This window comes from Eutrema salsugineum, unplaced genomic scaffold, assembly GCF_000478725.1.
Source record: "Eutrema salsugineum unplaced genomic scaffold, Eutsalg1_0 scaffold_9, whole genome shotgun sequence".
Taxonomy (NCBI): domain Eukaryota; kingdom Viridiplantae; phylum Streptophyta; class Magnoliopsida; order Brassicales; family Brassicaceae; genus Eutrema; species Eutrema salsugineum.
Window position 1 is genome coordinate 645,004 of NW_006256342.1, and position 16,964 is coordinate 661,967.

Consider the following 16,964-nt stretch of genomic DNA (forward strand, 5'->3'; position numbering starts at 1 on the left):
GCATTATTCAAATTCAAACTTACAACAACAAATGAAGATATTCCAAACGAAACCAAATCAACAAACAAAAAAACCATCCAACCTTCTTTCAACAGATAAACTGAGCATTCACATAATCATCGCTGCAATACAGTCCCGGTCGTTGATCAAACCCCTGTTTCTTAAGAAGTTTCCTAACCTTCAAAACAAGATCTTTGTTACTAATCTTACCTTTTGTCTCGTTAAGTATGATCTGTATAGCATTGGTTAGTGCTCCATAAGCCAATTCCGGGTGACCCGGTGGGCTCGCATCAGCAGAAGTTTGATCAGTTTGGCAACCACTGATGAGTATACCATTATCCGGAAGTGCACCATTGATTGCACCTGCATAGACCTCTTGGATCGCGGGTTTAACTTCATCGTTTAGCTTCTGCTCAAGCAACTCTTGAGTTAGTTTCCCGATTGCTCCCAATATCTGATCACCTTGACTAGTCTGACCAGTAGTAGTCTCTTGTAGGTTGCTTAGAATAACATTCATGAATTTCTTCACCTTTGGGCTTGAATCTTCTCCAAACATATTGAAAAGAGTTGTTCTGATCTTTCCTACTTCGATATCATCGTTGCCTGTTTCTTGCTTCAGCATATCGATCAATGTCTCTAACGGCAGAGATCTGTTCCCCATTTCATTAATCTCCTTGGTATCTGTTTCTTCTACTGCTTCTTCTGTGTCCTTGCATGATGAGGAGTCTCCAGAGTATTTGTTCTTCTTCCTTGTGCTCTCTCCAATCTGCTCTTTGGCTTCATCTATGAGACCGCCACTGTGACAAGAGTCTGATATGATTGTAATGGGACAATCCTTTGGCACCATATCCACAAGGTCCCTGAAATCATCATCTGTAAACAGAGTCACCACCACATAAGAAAAATATGTCACATCTCAACATCAAGGTATCTAAATATCTCCATTAGTATCTCATGATACACACAAAATTATATGCAATCAAACAATCGATGTCATGATTGTTCAGAATAACAAATCAGAAGTTCAATTTCAAGCTAATTTTTTTCCACTTACCAGTGATGAGATTCATATCAGAAGGAACAATACACTCATCGTAACCAGTATCATCGTCTTCCCCAGTTTCCGCCGGCAACCTTGTCCCGTGTCCACTGTAATGGACGAAGAGAACATCGCCCGGTTTAGCCGGTTCAACGAGATCTAACAACGCTTGTCGGATGTTCTTACCGGTCGGTTTGATCGTAGAGCTATCAGTATCGATCAATAGTTTGATGTTCTTCTCGGAGAACCCGTACCGTTCGACTAGGCTTATATGCATCCGACGGACGTCGTTGACGCAGCCTCGTAGCTCTGCCTTCGTTCCCACGTAGTTGATCCCAATCAGTACCGCTTTCTTCGCCATTGATGATATTTCAAACTTTTGTTTGACAATTTTGTTGATCCTGTAATCGATGATTCATCCTTGAGGGTTTTATAATCATCTTAATACTATTAAACTAATGGAACGTTGTGTTTTTTTTTTGTTTTGTTCATGACGTTTTTCTGTGTAACGTCTTTGTAGTTTGTACGACCTTGAACAAAAAACGCCGAGGAGATTAGAAACATATAAGCTCTGATTGTGTCAATCCTTTTGTTTAAATTTCTAGCTGCAATTTTCTTAATTACACCACTATTACAAATTGTGTTTCTAGTGTAAATCATTTATACTCATCTTGGTTATACATTGAAAATATAAACATAGATAACAAGCATTAATTAGAATAACTAGTCATACATCAAAAACCTAATTTGAACACAAACATACCTTATAAGAAATGGTCTAATTATTTTTTTAATAATTCGAACTCATTTTTTTAATGCTGAAGAAAAAGACAATTATTATTAGTTTTGGTTTCCTCCCTTCCGTGAGAGCGTAAGCAATCTCACGTTTGAAGCACGTCGCTTTTATCAAGTCAATTATTGTGGTTTTATTCCTTATGTCACAAGCCAATGGGACTAAGTCTCCAGGTAATTTGATTCCTTGTATTATAAGTCAATGGAACCTTTAGTCTTGTAATCTTTGCACACAAACTCAAAAGCGGAATCCATCCTTAAAAAAGAAAATCGATTGGCATTTTACTATTTCTTAAACTAGTTTTTATCTAACATATGTTTTATAAAAAAAAAAACAATATTTTAAATCCGTTTTGTTTCGATATATAATACATACATATAAAAATTAAAAACTATAGTGTATTTCTACTGATCAAGCTAATTCTATATTGTTTTGTTACAAAGATAATTTAATTTCTTGGGCGGAAGAGTTGAAAGTATATCAGGATCTGATCCTATAATGGATGCTTGAAGTCCAGCCTATCAAATAAACGAACACAAGATTTATACGTATATATTCATAATTTTATAAGTTATAACTCGTTATTTCTTACTGGATTAAGTTGTTTATATATTTCAGTATTTGCACTAAAAACAACAAATATTTTGTCGTAGAAAATATTTCCCAAAAACGTTAGTTCATATTCAGTGCCGTGCGAAGACCTTTAGAGACCTAAGACAAATTTTAAAAATACATATATTATAATGTTGTAACAATAATGATATAAATATATTTAAATCTATACATAAATTCTAAGTTTTTGAAAAATATCTTACATAAATGTTATATATCTTTTTTTTTCTACAAACAAAATAAATTTTTAAAAACTAAAGAAATAATTAAACTTATAGCATAGAAAAATTAAAATAGAAAGCAGCTCTAAAAACAATTATAAAAATCATTCAAAGTTTTAGTTAGAATATAAAGTTAATTAAAAAAGTAGTTATTGTAAGCATAAGTGAAGTTTGAATAGCTGAACTCAGATGCATATCAAACTAAAAGGAGACATTAACCACTACAACATGAAAGATATTATGTATTTAGAGGCCCTAAAATTAATTATATTGTCTGGGAGCTTAAGGCAAATGCCTTTTGCAATACACTATAAGCACGACTCTGTTAATATTCATTCTCTAACAAGTTTTGACCAAAATATTATACCGTTATTATACAAGTAAAACACTTGGCGTCAAGAAAAAAAACCACTTGGCGTCAAAAGATTTAAGAAAACATATTTAACGTGACTGGTGAGTTGTAACAATAGTAAAATAATGTGACTGGTGAGTTGTAACAATAGTAAAATAATATCTAAGTGGTAACATAATACAATCTCCGTTAGTTAGGATCGGTCCCACATCGACGGAAATAAAAGTCACGCACTCGATCACTGAGCCTAAGATATCTGTCAATAAACAAAATTAAAAAGTAAAATTAAGTACACGTTGTATAGGCCCAACAAGAAGCCTAGTGTACTTTTTATCCAAATTATAACAACACCGCTGATTAAAGTTTGGCCCAACAGTTAAGCGACGCCGTTCATTTAACGCGACGTACATGCCTGAGGTTTTCTCAACATTGCATCATTTTTGGACCTCTCCCGAAGCGCTTTTCATCTTCCCCGTTGGGTTCTCTAAATTCACCGGAGGAAAAAGGGTTCAAATCGTAATCTCTAATTCGTCGGAGAAATCCAACGTTAGGTATATATAATCACGGTTGTATTTAGAAAGTAGGGCACGAAACGATGCCCTTGTTTATGCCAGACGAAGAGCTGGCGCGGCTATCTGGCGATGCCGCGTCTGTAGTGGCTGAGAGAGCCGACGAGTACATAAGGAAGTTGTACGCAGAGTTAGATAGTGTACGCGCGAAGGCTGATGCTTCTTCCATCACGGCGGAGCAGACGTGTTCGCTTCTCGAGCAGAAGTACCTCTCGCTCTCTCAGGATTTCTCCTCGCTTGAATCTCAGAATGCACAACTTCAGTCCGATTTCGACAATCGTTTAGCTGAACTCGCACAGTCTCAGGCGCAGAAGCACCAGCTTCATTTGCAATCGGTGCGTACTTGTGCTTTTGTGTGTGTGTGTGTTTTGAGTAAACCCTAGTAGTGGACGTAATTCTCGCTTGTTTTGATGTAGATTGAGAAGGATGGAGAGGTAGAGAGGATGACGACGGAAATGTCGGAGCTACACAAGTCTAAGAGGCAACTGATGGAGTTGCTGGAGCAGAAAGATGCCGAGATTAGCGAGAAGAATTCGACCATCAAGAGCTACTTGGATAAAATTGTGAGCGGTTTCTACTTAGTTACTAATAATGGGCGCGAGCGATATGTAATTTCAACCGTGTAACCCTAATTTCTTGTTCTATCTCTTTCTCAGATTAAGCTGACTGACTCTAGTTCGGAAAAGGAATCCAGAGTTGCTGAAGCGGGCGCAGAATTGGCACGTTCCCAAGCTATGTGCAGTCGTCTATCTCAGGTCAGATTATTAGTTGCATTCCTTAACTTCTTGTAATAATATATGTTAATGCTTTTACAACAATTTTTATGACATATGGCTTGGTTTCTGATGGAAAATAGGAGAAAGAACTTATGGAAAGGCATACCAAATGGCTTGATGAGGAGTTAACAGCCAAAGTTGACAGTTATGCTGAACTCCGGAGAAGGCATTCTGATTTCGAGGCTGAAATGTCAGCCAAGCTTGTGGATGTAAATTTTCTTAGCTTATTCCAATGCTTGTTTCTGTTTACCTTTGCCTCTTCTTACTTCGGTGTCATTCCTAATTCCTTTTTCTATCAGGTTGAGAAAAATTATAACGAGTGTTCTAGCTCGTTAAATTGGCACAAGGAAAGATTGAGAGAGCTCGAAACAAAGATTAGTTCACTACAAGAGGTACGCATGGCATAAGACGACAAACGTCTTTGTATCTTATCATTTTGTGCGCTATGAGATTTACTTGTTCTTTTTTCTTCGTATTCAAAGGAACTCAGCGCGTGCAAAGATGCAGCAACGACCACTGAAGAGCAGTACAATGCTGAACTTTCCACTGTGAGTTTTCTAATTTTGTGTTTTCAATCATTAACCTGTTTATTTCAATCTAATCCTTTACTTGGCTGTTCACATAGGCGAACAAGCTTGTTGAGCTGTACAAGGAAAGTTCGGAGGAATGGTCTAGAAAGGCTGGGGAACTTGAAGGTGTCATTAAGGCCTTAGAGGTAAGTTTGCTGTCACAAATCAGAGGAAATTGGTTGTATCTTTTGTGTATGTATGTTCCCCTGTTGAATTGAAATTATGACAAGCAGGCACGCTTGAGCCAAGTCGAGAGTGGTAACAAAGACAGACTTGAGAAAGAAGTGTCTATAAAGCAGCAGTTAGAGAAGGTACCATCGACTTCTATTGCTTTTATTTATAACAACTTATGTTGCTCAGCTCGGGTAACTAGGTAGGTTGCATCCTTTTCAACTTATATTGAGGGTGCAACATGTAAGCCAACTTGCTGCCATGGTATTGCTGCACTAAACCTAAAATCAGATATGATACCTTTGATATACTTTGATTGTTTTCTAAAATAAATTAATTCGTCCGTTTTTAAATAATAAGAATATTATAGGTTTCTAATATGTCATAATTTCAGTCTTTTTTTTTTTTTGCAGAGTTCTGTCTCAATTTTTTTTAAGTAGAAAATCGTTTTCGATGCATGTCATCCTTTTGGATCTACAAGTTCTTTTCTTTTGTGCGTTTTTTTTATTTTATTTGATAGAGAGATTGTTAATTTTTATTATCTTCAACTTCAGGAGGTCGAAGACCTTCAACAAAAACTGGAGAAGTGTGAAGAAGAAATTGAGAAAACTAGGAAAACAGATGAGCTAACGCTTATACCTTTCAGCAGTTTCACAAGGTATGACTCATCTTTCTCAAACCATTGTGCAACCACGCGACGACATGGTATATATGCAGTTTTTGTGTACTTGCCACTCATATTTGCTACATTTGCCTGTAATCGACCGAAAACATTAAAAGTAGGGATTAGTGGTTGGTTCAAGAGATTCACTTTCCATACAGGTTCTACAGTTCCCGCCTAAGATCCCCTAGCATTAACATGTAGGTCTATTGACCAAAATATAACGGCCACCAAGTTTTTATTCTTTCTTAATTCTTAGCTGTTGTTAAAAACTTTATCAATAGTTTAAGACTTTTGAAGGGTTTATTGTGAAGTGATTTTGTTAAGAGTGTGTGATCGACGGAAATAGATTTTAGTGGTATTTAAGTATGGTTTTTAAATGCCCTAGTGTTCATGGACGATAAAATCTTCACATGTTTCCCTTGCTATGTTCCAGAGGCAGAGGGGTTGACGATTCTGGGACCAGCAACTTGATAGAGGAAAGCCAGGGAATAATTTCTAAGGTTCCTGCTGGTGTGTCAGGAACGGCGCTAGCAGCTTCACTTTTACGTGATGGATGGAGTGTGAGTTTCACTGTTAGTCTATTAGTTAGTTTTTCAGTGTCTCAACTCTGTTGGTGGTGTATATATTGTTTTTTCTTGTTTTGTAGCTGGCCAAAATTTATGAGAAGTATCAAGAGGCTGTTGATGCCTTGAGGCATGAACAATTAGGTCGAAGGGAAGCTGAGTTGATACTACAACGGGTACGGACTATTTGCTCTCTTGAGTTTTGATGTTATTGTTATCTAATTTTGTTTTGTCTCGTTTTGTCTATGTTTCACTAGTACTTTTTCCAACTGCAGTTTACTAATCACTTAAGCATAACATCATTCTTTTCTTGTTAACTTATGTAAGACATTTGGGGTTTGTGTGTAAATGCTTGATGGAAACATCTAAGGTCTCCTGCTTCTCGTTTAAGCTATGTTTCTGTATTTGACTTTTAAACTAGAAACTTTGGCCTTAATCTTGCTTTTTAGGTTTTATCCGAATTAGAAGAGAAAGTAGGGTTCATCCAAGAGGAAAGAGGTATGATCCAATTTATGCTCCCGAAGATTTCTTTATCTGTACAGATTTTTATTTATTTTTTAATCTTGTTGGAGACATCATACTTAAACCTAGATTTGGTGCCATCTGTTTTTTTACCAGGAGAGTATGAGCGGATGGTTGAAGCTTATTCTCTAATTAGTCAAAAACTTCAGGATTCTGTATCTGAACAATCAAATATGGAGAAGCTCATCATGGAGCTAAAGGTACTTGGTATTATCATAGTGGCTTTTTAAGGTGCATATTTGTCCTCTTCTTATGCATTTATTTGATTTGTAGGCTGACTTAAGGAGGCATGAACGTGAAAACATTCTCTCTCAGAAAGATATATCTGACCTACAGAAGCAGGTACTTTGACAATCTATTTTCCTTTGCTCGCCATCTTATGATTTTATCTGCATATTTGTTGCGGTCTTCAGTTTCTTGACTTACATGATTTGCAATGTTAATAGTTCAGTCTTAAGCTCACAGTTATATATCTAGTTGGTTGCCTAATCAATTGCAAGTTTTTGCATGTATACACGATTTAGGTTACAATACTTCTGAAGGAGTGTCGTGATGTCCAACTTCGCTGTGGTGCTGCCAGAGATGATGATGAAGATGATCCTCAGCTCTCTGATGTTGAGATGGATACGGAATCTGAAGCTGATAAAATAATTTCAGAGCATCTTGTTAGTTTGTTTCTTTTTCTCGAGGTTATGTTTTGTGTTAGATTTTACTTGTGAAACAATTTGTGGATGACTAATGCTTGTCCTCTTGTTGGGATGAATTTCAGCTGAAGTTTAAAGATATAAATGGACTAGTTGAGCAGAATGTGAAGCTCAGGAATCTTGTTCGTAGTCTCTCGGAGCAGATTGAAAGTAGGGAAATGGAGTTGAAGGTATGAAGGATTTTTTTCAGTTTTTGCTTCGTTAGAGCGTGAGGTTTTGACAGAATTTTTGGATTCTCAGGAAAAGTTTGAGATAGACCTGAAGAAAAAGACCGATGAAGCTTCTTCCAAGGTAGCTATCGTTCTAAAGAGAGCTGAAGAGCAGGGTCAAATGATTGAATCACTGCATACTTCTGTAAGTCTTTCCACCCTTAAAACTAATCTCCAGTGCAAAACTTGCTTAAATGAGTTAGGATTTCAATTCAGTGATATCCTGCTCATTTCGTTCTTTTCAGGTTGCAATGTATAAACGACTATATGAAGAGGAACAAAAATTTCATTTATCTCATTCTCGTTCTTCAGATTTGCCTCCAGGTTCGAGCTATACATCGATTTTAGTTCATTGACCATGTGTTCTTTTATACCCTCAATCGGTTAAGTTTAATTAAATGAGTTTTCAGATTTATCTTTGAATTATAATATTTTCCAAATTTTTACTCCAAATGTCATCAAGACTGAGCGGGGATGCAAGAAATCTTGACTATATTTGGTGATCTCAAATTCAAACAACAAAGTCTGCTCGTTATGTTTTTTTTTTTGTTTTAAAATTAAAAATTAGGCTAGGAAGCATCTGGGATTGAAATAACTACAAAGGTTTTTTTGGGTTGGGAAGCATCTGGATTTTTAAGTTCGCTTATTATGTTTTACTTATTTTCATATATCGCAATTATCAGTAATGAAAATTAATGCCGTACGCTTTCAATTGAACTCTGGCTTTAAAGCATAATTTATTTCCTGAAATGTATAGAAGCTTCGCATGCTGTTGCTTACTTTGCTCATAAACTGAAATACATAGTTTCAGTGGTACACTAGCTTTAAATGGCTTGACAGAGATGTATTCTATTGATGTAGTGCCAGGAAGAGAGAACTTTTTACATATGCTTGAGGATTCACAGGTATGGCAGATTGCTATATCTTTCCTTCCTCTTCTTTCTTGTCCTCTCTTTCGTCACATCAAAGTAGTTTTTTTGGACTCACCTTGCGGACTGTATTGCTTGCTCCAGGAAGCTACTAAAAAAGCCCAAGAAAAAGCTTTTGAGCGCGTCCGAAGTCTCGAAGAGGATTTAACGAAGGCTAGGTATGTTTTCTTTTTTGTGCAAGAAAGTTGTATGGTCTACAAGGTTACTGCTGAATATGTAACATATTTTCTAGTTGAATTGTCAAGTTGAGAACTTGAATATTCTAACCAAGGAAATAAAGTGTGGGAAGTGTAGTGTTTCAGAAGCTTAGTAAGAAATATGTCTGCACATGCCGGTGGATTGCTGTAAATGCTCATTTGAGCTTTTGCGTCTGCATACCAATGTTGTTGTCCTATATAAATTACATGAAATATCATACATCTTCATACGTTTTTATTAAACCAACGTGAAAGAAGTCTGGATGGTCTGCATAGGCATATATATACATAAAGTTTAGCTAATAATTTTAGTCATTTTCACTGTACATCTTGTACTCTCTTCTGGCTTGTTATAGTTAGCTGCATCAGAATTTTATCAACTGGGTTTCCCCTTTGGATTTTAGGAGTGAGATAATTGCGATAAGGTCTGAACGGGATAAGTTGGCCATGGAGGCAAATTTTGCTAGGGAAAAACTAGAGGGCATCATGAAAGAATCTGAACGGAAGGTGATCTTTGTAACAAATTCATATTATCAACTGCTTGTGTAGATGGTGCTTTCTTCAAAGTTCTCATCTTATATGTCTTTATATCAGAGAGAAGAAATGAACAATGTTTTGGCAAGAAACATTGAGTTCTCGCAGCTGATCATCGACCACCAACGGAAATTGCGTGAGAGTTCTGAGTCTCTCCATGCAGCAGAAGAGATTTCTAGAAAATTATCTATGGAGGTAGTATATCAATCACACTCGTTAAAATTATGATTTTCTTTGCTTCAGTACTAACAATCATCTGTGGTATAGGTCTCTGTTTTAAAACATGAAAAAGAAATGTTATCAAATGCTGAAAAAAGAGCATCGGATGAAGTTTCTGCTCTATCTCAGAGAGTTTATCGTCTTCAGGTTGAAACATGAGAGTGTTGCAAATTCTATCTTAAGTTGTGCATACTCTTTTCTTTTGGCTAACTTGATGTTCTGCAGGCTACCTTGGATACTATACAGAGCACAGAGGAAGTTCGTGAGGTAATAAAACCACATTTGTTTTTCGTTTACTAATTTTATACTGGAAGGTAATACTGATTAAAAAGTGAATTTGTTACCAAAATACTCAGGAAGCAAGAGCTGCCGACAGAAGGAAACAAGAGGAGCATATCAAGCAACTTGAGGTATATAGCAGATTTAATAATCCTTTTTTTGTTGGCGCATTTATAAACTTTCTTCAAGATGATTATGTAAATCAACTGATTTTTGGGGGTTTCTCAGAAAGAATGGGCTGAAGCTAAACAAGAATTGCAAGAAGAAAGGAGGAATGCGCGGAATAGCACTTCGGACCGCAATCAAACTTTGAACAATGCTCTAATGCAGGCAGAAGAAAAGGGGAAAGAATTGGCTAATGCCTTGAAGGCTCTCTCGGCGGCAGAGTCCAGGGCCTCTGTGGCTGAGGTATTGTTTCAAGTCTATTTTACCTTCCTTAATAATTTAGTCTCCCATACTACATCGAGTTGTTGCACCTCACCAGCATCCGATTGCGTTTAGTATGACCAGCTCTTAGCTTGCATACTTTTGCTTTTCGAGTTCGACCTTTCCTAGATTGCTTTTTTTCTGTTGGCTGCTTTTGTGAAGTGAGTCTTTGCATGGGATTTGGTTTGTGCGAATTGATTTTACTACTACTGAAGACGCCTAGATTTCCATAAGATTACTACATTGCCTTTTTATCTGTGTCTGCATGTGATTTGGCATGATCATTTTCGGCTGATCATTATAATTAATTATTTCTTTAAATGTGTATAATTAGGCTAGACTTTCTGATTTGGAGAAGAAGATAAGATCTTCAGATCCTAAGGTAAATAAATTTGTTTTCTAATAATTGAATTGTGGGGTTTACTTCAAACGGCAGAGTCCTCGATGGAATTTGCAGCTATTAATTTATACTTCTAATAAACTTCATTTCCACATTTTTAGGCTCTTGATCTGAACAGTGGTGGAGCTGTCTCTCTTTCTGATAATGAGGTTGGTGAAGTTCTTCAGCTATTTTTTAAAAACTTTAAATTTTGAGATGGGATTGAATTCCGCAATTACAGTATTGCTCATATTTTTTGGTTGCAATCTTTTTGTAAAGACTGCAAAGGTTATTGTAAACGATGTTTACTTGTTGCTATATAGCAATCCAATATTTGGTGGTTGGAAGGTTCTGTGTTAAAATCTTTTGGCTGTGGTTGTTATGTACTCTAGATTTCCCAAGAACTGCGTACTTCCAAGGAAGAAATCGAAAAATTGAGGGGAGAAGTAGAATCTAGCAATAGCCACATGCTTCAGGTATTTCCTGATTGACTTAGTTAATTTTGATTTCATCACCACTAGGACCTGACCGTGTGGACCATCTTGCAGTACAAGAGTATAGCTCAGGTGAATGAAACTGCGCTGAAGCAGATGGAATGTGCTCATGAGAATTTTAGACTTGAGGTATTGGTTATTATGTTCAGCTGAAACGGTTATTTCATCTCGCTATGCAGCTATGTCCATTGTGATAGAACTAGATCTGTTGTAGGTTTTAACTTAATATCTGATGTCTATTTATAGGCTGAAAAGAGACAAAAATCGTTGGAAGCAGAGCTTGTTTCTCTGAGGGAGAAGGTGTCAGAACTTGAAAACGATTGTATACAGAAATCCAAGCAAATTGCAACTGCTGCTGCAGGGAAAGAAGATGCTCTTGTATCAGCATCAGCTGAAATTGCAAGTCTGAGAGAAGAAAACTTAGTTAAAAAGTAAATATTCTATTATGTAGTCAATGTATCTTTTTACCCGTGGGCACGCATAGACATGTTCATGCTTAAATTGACATCATGCAACTGAGTGCAGTTCCCAAATCGAAGCAATGAATATCCAATTGTCTACCTTGAAGAACGATCTGGAGACAGAACATGAGAAATGGCGTGCTGCTCAGAGAAATTATGAAAGACAGGTTTGTTAAGAAACATTCTGACCATCATGGATATTCACGTTGGTTGCTAGAACGCTGGTTTTAATTGGATTATTCTAGAATTGGACATGATTTCTCTGCCCATCCTGGGATATCTTCAGATATTTTCTGCATCAAGTTTTACAATTTATTAGAACTTAATGTTATACTGCCATATTGTAATTCTGCTCTCCTCTGTTCCTTCAGACCTTTCAGTGACCTCTATTTTTGTTTTTCTACTTTTTGGAACGCAGGTTATTCTGCAGTCTGAAACTATTCAAGAGCTGACTAAAACATCACAAGCTTTGGCAGCCCTTCAAGAGGAGGCATCTGAACTACGTAAATTGGCTGATGCAAGGGGAACGGAAAATGTAACCTCTATTAATTTAAAGCTTCACTATAATGTTTTTCAAAACTCCGTGGAATTATCGCTGTTTAGATTCGCTAACTCTTGAGAAACATGAACTTAAGTGCTGATTTCTGACACTTTTTAACTTTCTTTATATTTTTCAGTCAGAGCTTATCTCCAAGTGGAGTGAAGAGAAATGTATGCTAGAACAGCAAAAGAACCTAGCGGAGAAGAAGTTTCATGAACTCAATGAACAGGTCGCCACTACTCTCGGATCTTACTCTTTGGATATGATATTGTTTACCATGCATATGACATAAGCAATACGAATATGCCACCTCTCATCGATTATCTCAGTGTTTTCTAATCTTATCATATATGATTTGTGTAGAGTTTTGATTCATGATCTTGTAACGAATATTCACTCATCTAAATTGATCTCTGCATCAGAACAAATTACTTCACAGCCGACTTGAGGCTATGCATCTTCACTCGGCTGAGAAAGATAGCCGTTCTGGATGCACCGGCTCGGATCAACTTGAAGATTCTGGTTTGCAGAGTGTAGTTAATTATTTACGCAGAACAAAGGAAATTGTAAGAGAAGTTCTTTTGTAGGGTTGTTTCTCTTTCTTTCTGCCCCGTCTGCGTACTGTGTTGTTATCTAAGTTTTGTGCATCTTTTTTGACAGGCTGAAACAGAGATCTCACTAATGAGACAGGAAAAATTACGGTTGCAATCGCAAGTGAGTTGTTTTTTTCTATCATTTGCCTTGCCTGCCACATCGCTTTTTAAGCAACACCCCTTCTCAATACAGACACACATTCAAAGAGAAAACTTTTTAAACTATCTTTAGAATTTTGGCTGCATTATTAATTTTCTTGCAACTTGTTATTGGCTAGCTTGAGAGTGCAGTAAAGATGGCAGAATCTGCCCGGGGATCACTTAATGCTGAGCGGGCCAGTACAAGGGCGTCATTATTGACGGAAGATGAAATCAAATCTCTTCAGCTTCAGGTAAAGTTGAATGATTTGACAGCTGATATCACATGAACTAGTGATCTTGCTGCTTCAGTGTCTCGCAAAATTCATTACTTTTTGCTTGGACTTTGTCCTTTGGATTCCCTAACTAAGGTTGATTGATACGATTTTCATTAGCTGACTTTAAAGTTCTCTTTGCAGGCTAGTGAGATGAACCTGCTCCGGGAAAGCAACATGCAACTCAGGGAAGAAAATAAACACAATTTTGACGAATGCCAGGTTCGTAATGGAACTTTCTGGAGGATTTCTGCTGCTTTATATTCGCTCGAGTGACTGAAACTTGTTTGAAACTTCAGAGATTGCGTGAGGTAGCTCAAAAGGCTAGGGTGGAATCTGAAAACTCGGAAAACATATTGAAGCAAAAGCAATCTGAGTTAGACTTGTGTATGAAAGAGATGGAAATGCTAAGGAAGGAGACAGATCTTCAAAAGAAGAGGGTTGATGAGGCAAGCCATTTGAAAATTCTTGCGCCATATATTGTTTTTCTCATACTTACAGTTACTTTTCGTTATGTGAAGTTACGAGAGACGTATAGAAACATTGATGTTGCTGACTACAATCGCCTCAAAGATGAAGTGCGGCAACTCGAGGTATGCCTCTAAATAGTGTGACATTGTTGAAATTTCTCCAATAGTCATGTTCTTTTCATGGGTGTGCTCGGTGCTGATATTCCTATAAGTTACAATGTAAATTCATGAAAAAATACCATTGTCTGCTGAAGGTGGTTAGTAAGAGACCGTATATCATCGTATTTCCTGGTCAATGAAACGTCTGGGAGATCTTATGAGGGGGCCCCTTTATCTCCTAGTTTTGGGGGGCCTCCAACAGCCCCACCATACCATTTCTTACATTTGACGCCGATTCACAATGGCATATCAATCATCAAGCGTGCATAGAATTCTAGTGTAGGATAAATGTCTTTTTGGCTGATGAGATTTTCTGGTGAAAATATTGGTTGTTAGTGTCCGAATGACGCGGATGCTTTAAAAAGTGTTGACCCACTGTTTTAAACTCTGCATTTCTTTTTAGTCCTCATATCCTTTCCGACGCCTTGATATGACTTTAGGAAAAACTGAAAGGGAAAGATGCTCATATTGAAGACTTCAAGAAGCTGCTATTAGAGAAGCAGAATAAGATATCTCTACTAGAGAAGGAGCTAACAAACTGCAAAAAAGATCTGAGTGAGAGGGAGAAGAGGTTAGACGCTGCTCAGCAAGCACAGGTAGAATGAGAAGGAAAATTTAGGAAATTTTGGAAGGAGAGGTACCCCCATGTAGATGTGTTAACCTTATCTCTGTACTTTTTGTTAGGCTACTATGCAGTCAGAGACTGAGAAGCTGAAAGCAGAGATCTCTAAGTTGAAAGCAGATTCTGATAGGTTCAGGAAGTCTTTTTCTAACGTGAAGAAAAAGCTCGACAAAGAAAAGGAGGATTTGAGCAAAGAAAATCAGTCACTCTGTAAACAGTTAGAGGAAGCCAAAGAGGGTAATTATTATTTTAAATACGGTTGGATAAGTTTCTATTGGTATTTGCTCATGTTTTCTATTGCTGCCAAAAGCTGGAAAGAGAACAACAACTGATGCTATGGTGGAGCAGGCCGTTAAGGAGAGAGATGAGAAAGAACAAAAAATTCAGGTATTAAAATAAATCGTATTTGTTTGTGGGCTCCCTCATTTCTGCTTCATATGTTTCTGTGTGTTCTTTAACACACATGAACTTTTGCTGCAGATTTTGGATAAGTTTGTCCATACACTAAAAGATGACCTGAAGAAGAAGGATGACGAATTAACTAAAGAGAAAACAGAACGCAAGACTGCTGAGAAGGTATTTGGAGACTCCTTGGCCAGAGTTAATAAGGTTCGGTTCTCTGCAGCCTCTCTTGTGTGTATCTTGTCAGTCACGTCTTGATGGCATTTTTAAAAACTTAGTTCTTCCAAAGTATCCACTTTGAAAACCCTAAACCCAATACCCTATAGCTCATATGTACCCAATCTGTTTCTCAGGAGAAAACAAAAGTGGAAGAAGAGCTTGTTAAGCTCGAGAGATATCAGACGGCATTGGCTCATCTCTCTGAAGAATTGGAGAAATTGAAACAAGCGGACGGCAATCTTCCTGAGGTAACAAGTTTGTATCTCTTGGATGTATATTTAAAGTTTTAAATAATAAGGTAAAGTGAGATGTTATTCTAAACTCTCTCTCTCTCTCTCTTTTTTTCAATAGGGTACTTCAGCTGTCCAGGTTCTCTCTGGAAGCATATTGAATGACCAAGCTGCCGCCTATGTGTCAGCTGTAGACTATTTTGAACGCATGGCTCGTACTATTGCCCTAAATTCTCAAGGAACCACAAAATCTACTGATATAGTGACTGAACCTTCCCCTGGTACAGTTGAGCCGTCAGCCATCACGAGAGCCTCTCCTTCAACGCTTTCAAAAGCTCCGGTGGCAACTACCCAGCAGCCACCCAAAGCATCATCAGACATTAGCAAAGTGAAGAGATTGACTTTACAGAAACCAAGCACTGAGCTCCGCAGACCGAGTAGGAGGATTATTCGTCCTCAACTTGTCAAACCAGAGGAACCTCCCCAAGGTGATGTTGAGATGCCAGAAGCTGAGGGAGCTGGTGATGAAGGAAAACAGCCTTCCTCCCTTGTAACAGAGAGCCAAGAAACCACAATTGTACCGCCTGCTCAGACACATGTCCGTAAACGCCAGGCTGATTTGTCGGCTTCCGATCCACAGCAAGAGGAAACCAGTCCCGAGATTGCCCCACCTGTGTCGAAGAAGGCAAAGGGATCCGAGTCTCAACCTGATGCTGCCGAAGGTGAAAACTACTCTAAAGAGCCGGGCATGGATGAATCCATGGGTGCTACTACCGCCGCCGACGGTGACAATGAAGAAACAGAAGCCGAGACTGCAGAGGATAAAACCGAGGAATCTGCGGAAGCACAAGAAGAAAATGAAGCTGAAGTGCAGGATAAAGCTGATGAACCATTGGAAGAAATTCCAACGGAGACGGAAACCATCCCAACCGAAGAAGAGTTTATGGATCAGACCGAACAAGAGAATCAAGATCTTCTGACAGACGTGGAATTTGATAAAGAAGAAGGAGAAGTCGATCTAGATACACTGGAAGATCTCGACGAGACTACGGATGTAGGTAACATGATGAGGAGCCCAGAGAAAGGAGAGATGCAGCCTGAGACGCTAGCTACACCCACGCAATCACCTAGTAGGATTGAGACCGCAATGGAGGAAGCGGAAACAACCATTGAACCACCAGTAGAAGATGTTAAGAACGATGAAGGAGGTGATGTAGCTGCGGAAGAAACCTCTGATAAACCCAACAATGGTAACAATCAACAAGCCACGGAAACTGATCTCAAGCCAGCGGCCACAGTAGCTACAACAGTCTCTGCATCTGCCACCCCATCCACTTCCTCTACTCCAGCTTCTGCTACACCCAGCGAAACTCCAGAAACAGAAGAAACGAAAAGAGCAGCGTCTCCAAGTGGAACTATAGTGTTACTATCTGCTAGAGCAAAAGAAAAAGCAGCTATAAGACAAGCCGGAGCGGCCAATCTAGGAGGAACTCGAGCTCCTATACCAGCCACCAGAGGTCGTGGTCGAGGTTTAAACATACGAGGTCGTTTGGTCCCTCGTGGTGGCCGAGCCCCGCGTGGTGGACGTGGGCAATCCCCGAGCCAGCCGTGAGTTGTTTTGGGTATGTTCCAA

General features: G+C 38.2%; 2 protein-coding genes across 2 annotated transcripts; one reads left to right on the forward strand and one right to left on the reverse strand.

The window, feature by feature from the left end:
- Window positions 1-88: 88 nt before the first annotated feature.
- LOC18008224 (metacaspase-6) lies at window positions 89-1,406 on the reverse strand. The gene is made up of 2 exons (XM_006389838.2): window positions 1,055-1,406; window positions 89-873 (listed from the first exon to the last, which is right to left on the reverse strand). Exons 1-2 carry the CDS (start codon window positions 1,398-1,400, stop codon window positions 89-91), a joined length of 1,131 nt encoding a protein of 376 aa, XP_006389900.1. The 5' UTR covers window positions 1,401-1,406.
- A 2,062-nt stretch (window positions 1,407-3,468) lies between these two features.
- On the forward strand, window positions 3,469-16,943 carry LOC18008040 (nuclear-pore anchor). Its single transcript, XM_006389839.2, has 46 exons — window positions 3,469-3,921; window positions 4,003-4,149; window positions 4,243-4,341; window positions 4,443-4,571; window positions 4,662-4,754; window positions 4,845-4,910; window positions 4,988-5,077; window positions 5,165-5,242; window positions 5,657-5,760; window positions 6,200-6,326; window positions 6,413-6,505; window positions 6,779-6,827; window positions 6,948-7,051; window positions 7,125-7,193; window positions 7,376-7,516; window positions 7,621-7,725; window positions 7,796-7,909; window positions 8,010-8,088; window positions 8,626-8,669; window positions 8,778-8,851; window positions 9,295-9,397; window positions 9,485-9,619; window positions 9,692-9,790; window positions 9,869-9,910; window positions 10,000-10,053; window positions 10,151-10,330; window positions 10,683-10,730; window positions 10,850-10,897; window positions 11,120-11,203; window positions 11,276-11,350; window positions 11,468-11,652; window positions 11,747-11,849; window positions 12,101-12,217; window positions 12,360-12,452; window positions 12,646-12,789; window positions 12,884-12,937; window positions 13,095-13,208; window positions 13,374-13,451; window positions 13,529-13,678; window positions 13,751-13,822; window positions 14,299-14,454; window positions 14,543-14,717; window positions 14,791-14,867; window positions 14,961-15,089; window positions 15,236-15,349; window positions 15,453-16,943. The coding sequence occupies exons 1-46, from the start codon at window positions 3,613-3,615 to the stop codon at window positions 16,941-16,943; spliced, it is 6,234 nt and encodes a 2,077-aa protein (XP_006389901.1). The 5' UTR covers window positions 3,469-3,612.
- Window positions 16,944-16,964: the final 21 nt, after the last annotated feature.

Coding starts and splice junctions, on each gene's coding strand:
- LOC18008224 (XM_006389838.2), bottom strand. CDS start 1,400: ATGGCGAAGAAAGCGGTACTGATTGGGATCAACTACGTGGGAACGAAG. Junction 874..1,054: donor TGATATGAATCTCATCACTG/GTAAGTGGAAAA, acceptor CTCTGTTTACAG/ATGATGATTTCAGGGACCTT.
- LOC18008040 (XM_006389839.2), top strand. CDS start 3,613: ATGCCCTTGTTTATGCCAGACGAAGAGCTGGCGCGGCTATCTGGCGAT. Junction 7,726..7,795: donor GTAGGGAAATGGAGTTGAAG/GTATGAAGGATT, acceptor TTGGATTCTCAG/GAAAAGTTTGAGATAGACCT. Junction 13,452..13,528: donor ACAATTTTGACGAATGCCAG/GTTCGTAATGGA, acceptor TTGAAACTTCAG/AGATTGCGTGAGGTAGCTCA.